This window comes from Colobus angolensis, unplaced genomic scaffold (genome assembly GCF_000951035.1).
Source record: "Colobus angolensis palliatus isolate OR3802 unplaced genomic scaffold, Cang.pa_1.0 Scaffold605, whole genome shotgun sequence".
In the NCBI taxonomy this organism is placed as follows: domain Eukaryota; kingdom Metazoa; phylum Chordata; class Mammalia; order Primates; family Cercopithecidae; genus Colobus; species Colobus angolensis.
The window spans coordinates 382,759-389,491 of record NW_012119655.1 but is presented as its reverse complement, the minus strand read 5'-3'; the positions used below and the strand labels follow the sequence as shown (position 1 = coordinate 389,491).

At 39.0% G+C, this 6,733-nt stretch overlaps 1 protein-coding gene across 2 annotated transcripts in view; it reads right to left on the bottom strand.

The window, feature by feature from the left end:
• Positions 1–221: 221 nt before the first annotated feature.
• Positions 222–6,733, bottom strand: part of AKAP9 (A kinase (PRKA) anchor protein 9) — a 174,353-nt gene continuing 167,841 nt past the window's right edge. For both annotated transcript variants that reach the window (XM_011963235.1, XM_011963236.1), the window contains exons 47-50: positions 4,971–5,056; positions 3,303–3,432; positions 2,267–2,406; positions 222–773 (exon numbers count right to left, since the gene is read on the bottom strand). In XM_011963235.1, the coding sequence (XP_011818625.1) occupies positions 736–773; positions 2,267–2,406; positions 3,303–3,432; positions 4,971–5,056 (394 nt within the window). In that variant the 3' untranslated portion in view covers positions 222–735. The remainder of the gene's footprint in view (positions 774–2,266; positions 2,407–3,302; positions 3,433–4,970; positions 5,057–6,733) is intronic.

The window sequence follows — 6,733 nt, the reverse complement described above, 5'->3', positions numbered from 1 at the left end:
GTAAATATTGATCAATCATGAAATACCAATATAGCTTTTAAAAAACACTATGTAGATGTAAAGTTGATACAAAGACACATGGAAAACTTTTCAATAGTATTAACTCTAAGATTAGGACAACTTTCTCTGAATCTCTCACTCCTACATATTTGACATAAGTAATGAGATGCTATGTACCAAGAACTATAGCTCAGTTAAAAATGAAGAAGGTTCAAATACAGTGTGGTGAAAATGGTGAAGTCATTTTTATTTCAGTACTTGACAAAATACCCCATAAAATTCGAAACTTCTACCATTATACAAAAATAAGTCTCTACAAGTGATATTATCTGTTTTCATCACCAGTAGAATATATTAGGCAAAACATGTAACTTCAGTAGCCTTATAAGGAAAGTGCAGGACACCTCGAGCTACACATTCAGCAGTATTGTAATGCGTAAAAGTTTAATCTTTTCACCCATTTGATAAATACACAAGGTTCATAATTTAATGTTTTAAATTAGCATTCCACAAATATACAGGTAATTCAATGATTATTGTGCATGAATACATACACAATGCTTATATATACAAATTCCAGTTTGTTTTCATGTGCTGGCAAGGGATTTGTATACAATCATAAGCTGTGTTCATATTGGTCCCACTGAATATTCACAATACAAAAGCACAAAAGAACCATTGATTTACAAAATGAAATCTGTTTAAAATCACTTCAACTAATGATGTTTCAAAGGATTATCTTCTCATGCCAGCATGAAATTGAGTAGTTGAACCTATGAGAGAAAAACAGAAATTCAACTGATTTCAAATTACATTGCTACCTGTATCAGACCCACTAGAGTTCACACAAAGGAAATTATTATTCTCCATTTTTTTAAAAGTCCTTTTTTCCTTAAAATGTCTTCATACTTAAACTGATAAACTGAGTCCCCCCTTCCCCCCCGACACCCCCCTCCGCCGAGATGGAGTCTTACTCTGTTGCCCAGGCTTGAATGCAGTGGTGTGATCTTGGTGCACTGCAACCCCCGCCTCCTGGGTTCAAGCGATTCTCCTGCCTCAGCCTCCCGAGTAGCTGGGACTATACATACGTGCCACCATGCCCAGCTATTTTTGTATTTTTAGTAGAGACGGGGTTTCACCATGTTGGCCGGGCTAGTCTCCAACTCGCTGGTCTTGAACTCCTGACCTCGTGATCCGCCCGCCTCGGCCTCCCAAAGTGCTGGGATTACAGGCATGAGCCACCGTGCCCAGCCCATATACTTAAATTGATTTTTAAGAGATTTTGAATATATATTTAAAAATCACCATGACTGACTCTATAGCAAAGTGGGTGAGACTAATAGAGTTTTTTTTAAAGTGCTCTCCAAGTTGAATGTTCTATACCTCATACATTTTTGAAAAATCTTTTGGTCTTCAAAATCTGGGTTTTGTGAAATTTGGATGCTCAAAACAAGCCAAGGCAAACCAACAAGCAAACTCAGCTATGATAATAAAAGTTTCCTAGTACTACAAGATGCTTGGGTTTAAACAAATGCTTTCTTGAAGGAAGAGATAAACTACTAAATGATTCAAAGTCTTTGAATCAGGAGTGAACTGAAGTGAGATAGGGAAAAGAGGTTTTCCTTCTATGAACAGGGAATACCACCTTTATTTTAAAGCATGAATTGCTTTTTGTTTTTGAACAAAGAAAAATAAAAGAATCCTTACAAAGTATTTTAAAATGGGATAATTTTTTCGGATAATACATAAAAGCACAATATAGTAGCAGGGAAAATGGTTACATTAAGTGCTTAAAGCAAGTGCTTCCTCCTTAACTCCACCCGATTTGCATGCCTTACCACTTTTTTTTTTCTTTGAGACAGGGTCTCACTGTGCTGCCCATGCTGGAGTGCTGCGGCATGGCCTTACCACTTTCTGCCATGCACCACTTAGGAATACGTTCTCTAGTAAGGCTCTGTAGACTCAGAGTACCTTGCACATTGGTGCTCATTGTGCATTTTGTGTCATCAGTCCGCTGAATGAAGATAGCAGGAAATCATTTTTGGGAGGAGTGGGATCTGGGGTGATAAATCATATTTTCACTTAAATTATTTAAAGTCAGTTTCTCTGCTGGTTACAAGAGTTTAAGCTTTGGCTAACGTAATAGCTCATGCGCTAAACTGGAAGCTTTGATTATCCTAATGATGAGTGTGAAAGAATTTCAAAGAAAGGGGAGCTGTGGGTCTAGCACTGTGGTGCTGCCAAGATGTGGTTAAACTTAGAGCACCTGACTGTACAGTTCCAAGTCGTCTTTGCAGTGCCTCCAGCCGGGTGATATAATCTGTTAGGGCTCTGTCAGGATCGTAATTCTGAAGCTGAGAACATGCTAAAGAACCAGGAATGAAATCAGCTGGAGTGCCTGGGTACCTAAAGGATTAAAAATATGTACATGAATCAAGTTATCCAGAAATATGCATACAAGTTACCAACCTGCCTCTACTCCCTTCCCCAAAAAGGTGGGTCACTTGTACACACATAATGTATATCCCCCAAGCTTCAGCTTTGGAGTTTGGGATGAGAAAGAGACGACTCTTCAATAAATTCAGAGATGCTACTAAGTCAACATAAGAATGTCCAATACAATGCTTGTGGCAGAGGTCTCAATAAATTGGGTATGTATAAATGCATCTTGTCATGAAGATTGTTAAGCTTTTCATAATGGTCAGAGACTATCAATTTTAGTCAATACTTTTCCCAATATCTAATCACAGCATATACCAAATAACACTTGGTCAGCTTTGTTTGCTATACCCTTGGAAATCAGTTACAAATTCAAACACTGGTGTTTACATTTTTACATTGAGCCTTACATTATGTGCATTTTTTTTTTTTTGGAAACCAAGTCTTGCTTTGTTGCCCAGGCTAGAGTGCAGTGGCACAATCTCGGCTCACTGCAACCTTTGCCTCCTCAGTTCAAGCGATTCTCCTGCCTCAGCCTCCCCAGCACCTGGGATAACAGGCACCCACCACCATGCCCGGCTAATTTTTTTGTATTTTAAGTAGAGACAGGGTTTCACCATGTTGGCCAGGCTGGTCTCGAACCAGCTGGTCTTGAACTCCTGACCTCATGATCCACCCACCTCAGCCTCCCAAAGTGCTGGGATTATAGGTGTGAGCCACCACGCCTGGTCAGATTATGTAAATTATATATAACATAGATGTCTGTCTCAATGCAAAGAAGTCAAAGCTCTAAAAATGTCCATTTTTCTCTGTTAAATATGAATACATTTAACAATTCCAGGCAGGTTTTATCAAATTCTTACCTATTCTGAAATGGTAAAGGGGACCTAATATAGTCCAGATCTGATCTTGAGCGATACGTTGTGTGTCTTGGTTCTCCATATAGCTCCAGCCCACCAGAAGAATGATAAAATGAGTCAGTCTTTTCTGCACCTACAGTAACCCAAAATATTCCTTGTAAAGAAAAATAAAATCCTAAGCCCTTAAAAAATTTCTACAAAATAGATAACTGCTCAAAAGACTATTACACTATATTATACCATCTCCTATTTATAGTCATTTCCTATTATTCTTGCTAAAGGAGAAACAGTGCAAACAAAAATTTGGCTTTCAAATGTTATTTTGTTTACTTTTGAATATGAGTATTTCTGATACCTGGAATTATGTCTCAAATAAAATTATTTAATTGGCATACTTTCTTTTTTAAAGACCTTAGCTCTAAGTAGATGAGAGGTGAGGGGTGTCTGAGTATGTGTGGTTTGTGGGAAATTATGTGGATAAAAAATATTAGACTAATGTAAACATTCCACTCTATTGACTTAAAATCAAGATTTGCTAACTTTTAATAAAACACAACTCATTATGGTACAAATTTCAGCTGTTTCAGTGTAATGATATTTCAAAATACTTTGCGTAGGGTACCAATCTATTTCCCCTCTCTCGGATGCTCCGCTCCTGGTAGAGTGTGGAAAGGTGGTTTACTGTGAATACACAGCACAGGGATGCTGTGTTCTCTGTACCTCTGTGTGCCCCCCAGATTGGGACCTCATCTTTATTGCCAGAAATGTTCAAGCCCTAGTTTGTTTCCACTTCTAGGTATAGAGAGAAGGAATTTTAGCTGTTATCATTATTATACAACCTCTTGGTAAACTCAGAAACCTGTTTGAATATTGTTAAATTATGAAAACTTCATAATTCTTCCATATGACTAACAGCAATCCTGTCTTGAACCAGTGCCTTAAATGCAGTTATGAAGAGTGTGGGCTCTGGAGCCAGACTGCCAGTGTTTGGTCCTGATTCCATCACTTCCCTACTGGCCATTCTGGGGCAAATGACATGTGTTTTCCATGCCTCAGTTTTTCATCTAAAAGTGAGAATAGTAACAACTGTACTTCTATCACAGGATTGGGAGAATACATGAAAAGAGCATGGCCTGGTGCAGACTAAGTTCTCCATGAAAATCAGCTATTATTACCCTCTTTAAAACAGTGAAGTTACCTAGTTTTGGCAGTTATAAGGGCTTTGTCTTTGGAAAACATTGTTTCCAGAATTCATTATTTGGTAAGTATTACACATGCAGTAATTCAGAGCAGCAGTCCCTAACCTTTTTGGCACCAGGGACGTATTTCATGGAAGACAATTTTTCCATGGACCCAGAGGGGTCAGAATGGTTTCTGGATGAAACTGTTCCACCCCAGATCATCGGGCATTAGTTAGATTCTCATAAGGAGCACGCAACCTAGATTCCTCACATGTGCAGTTCACAATAAGGTTTGTGCTCCTATGAGAATCTGATGCCATGGCTGATCTGCCAGGAGGTGGAGCTTGGGCAATAACGCCCGCCACTCATCTGCTGCTGTGCGGCCTTGTTCCTAACAGGCCACAGACAAGTATGGGTCCATAGCCTGGGGGTGGGGGACCTCTGATTTAGAGAGTCATAAACATAAGAAAATATGCTATTTTGACTTCACCTTGATTCAGTCCAAAGCCATCTCTGCTAATATTGATGGAACCAGAACCTGTGACTCGATGCCACCGTCGAACCAGAAATTTCATTCTAAAAAAGATTCCAAGATAAAATTTCACAGCACATCTATAATGTAAACAGTATGTATACTTCCTACAAAAATCACATCACACATTTACATATGAATATAGAACATATGTCAAATTTCACGATCGCCCAATTAAACTATGTCAATGCCCACTGTGACAAAATCAACTGGAACAAAGGAATAGGGATTCAAGATCCCCTTATCCCCTTCCCGAGAGGCATTAGAGGTCTCTTATATTGTCAGCATCAGGTTCTGGCTTGAGGGATAAATGGGGTACAAGGAGATGGAAGGCAAAAGTAGATGGGAAAAGTAGGCAAAAAAAAGGTGAGAAGTAATGAAAAGAGAATAGAGAATAAACGGCAGATGAAATAAGAAGAGAACAAAAAGACCCTTAAATTGGCAATAAGAATGTGCTGGGAATGCTGCAAGGTGGGTGAGGCTCTTGTCCCTTTGATTAGGGACAAAAAATGTTGGTTTCAAAAGGAATGGGAGTGTTAGCTTCATGAACCAGGTGCAGCAAGTTACCACCTGCCCCATTATGGCCCAAGGAGCTTTTGGAGCACCAGTTTTGTTTTATTTTGAATCAGTTCCAAGGCTCCGTCTTAGGAGGGTCAAAATATGATAAACATAATCTTGGATAAGAAAAAGCTGGGCAGAGTGAAGTTTGTCAATAACAACTTCTACATTGCTTTCATGAAGCCTCTCTAGATCCCTCTAATCAAAATTACTAGCTAACTCCTGTGACCTCCCATTTATTTATTATATTCTAAGTTCTGTGCATATTAGTCTTCCCCACTAGAAAGTGAGCTGCCTTTAGGTATTTAGGCAGGAATTATCTATTTTTTCATCAATGCATCTACCAGCACTTACCCTGGTTTACTCTATACAGGGTGATGAAGGAAATGAAAGGTGAGAAAGAGTAAATGAAACCAGGAGACTACAATATGGAATATCAGAAGCAAGGAGGCTCTGAGGCCCACACTAAGATAAAACTTGTGTTCCTGTTTCCAGGGCCAGCATGAATGAGACCTGGGAGACTGAGCTGGTTGTCCCAGCTCTATCACTACTGGCTTTGTAACCTCTCCCTGCCTCAGTTTCCTCAAGTGTGAAATGAGATTCTGGACCAGGTGATCTCAGACAGCTTCCAATTAAAAAATTGTGCCATATTTTTAGAGAAAAATAAATAAGGAAAAAGGGTAAAACTCCTTAGAGAAGCATCAGATGTGACCTGACAGAAAGAACTTTAAAAAGCAAAATTCCTTTAAGATCTGTCTGCCTCCTAAAAGGGAGGGGGATGCATGGAGAAGCCTTGGTGTTTGTATTCATACAACCAGGTCAGAAGACTGTAGTGGGCCAGGTCCTCAAAGTAGTTTGAGTCTTGGCTGCATGTCAATCACAGACAGAATGAATACCAGAGTTCTTTGCTTGGGATTACTAGAGCAAGAACAACAAAAGCACTAGCAAAAATCCAATGCCCTAAAGGCTAACCTCTGACTTGAATGCAGTTAGGAAAGGACCTTCCATATCTGGGCACCAAAACTGGGTTATCTTAGCAATGAAGAAAATGAATGTATGCCAGCCTAAGAAGTAATTTGTCAAGCACATTTTTAAATGTTATAATCTTTTATTTACATGTGTGAGCTTGTTCATGGGCTTATTCAGATTTTTTTTTTTTTTTT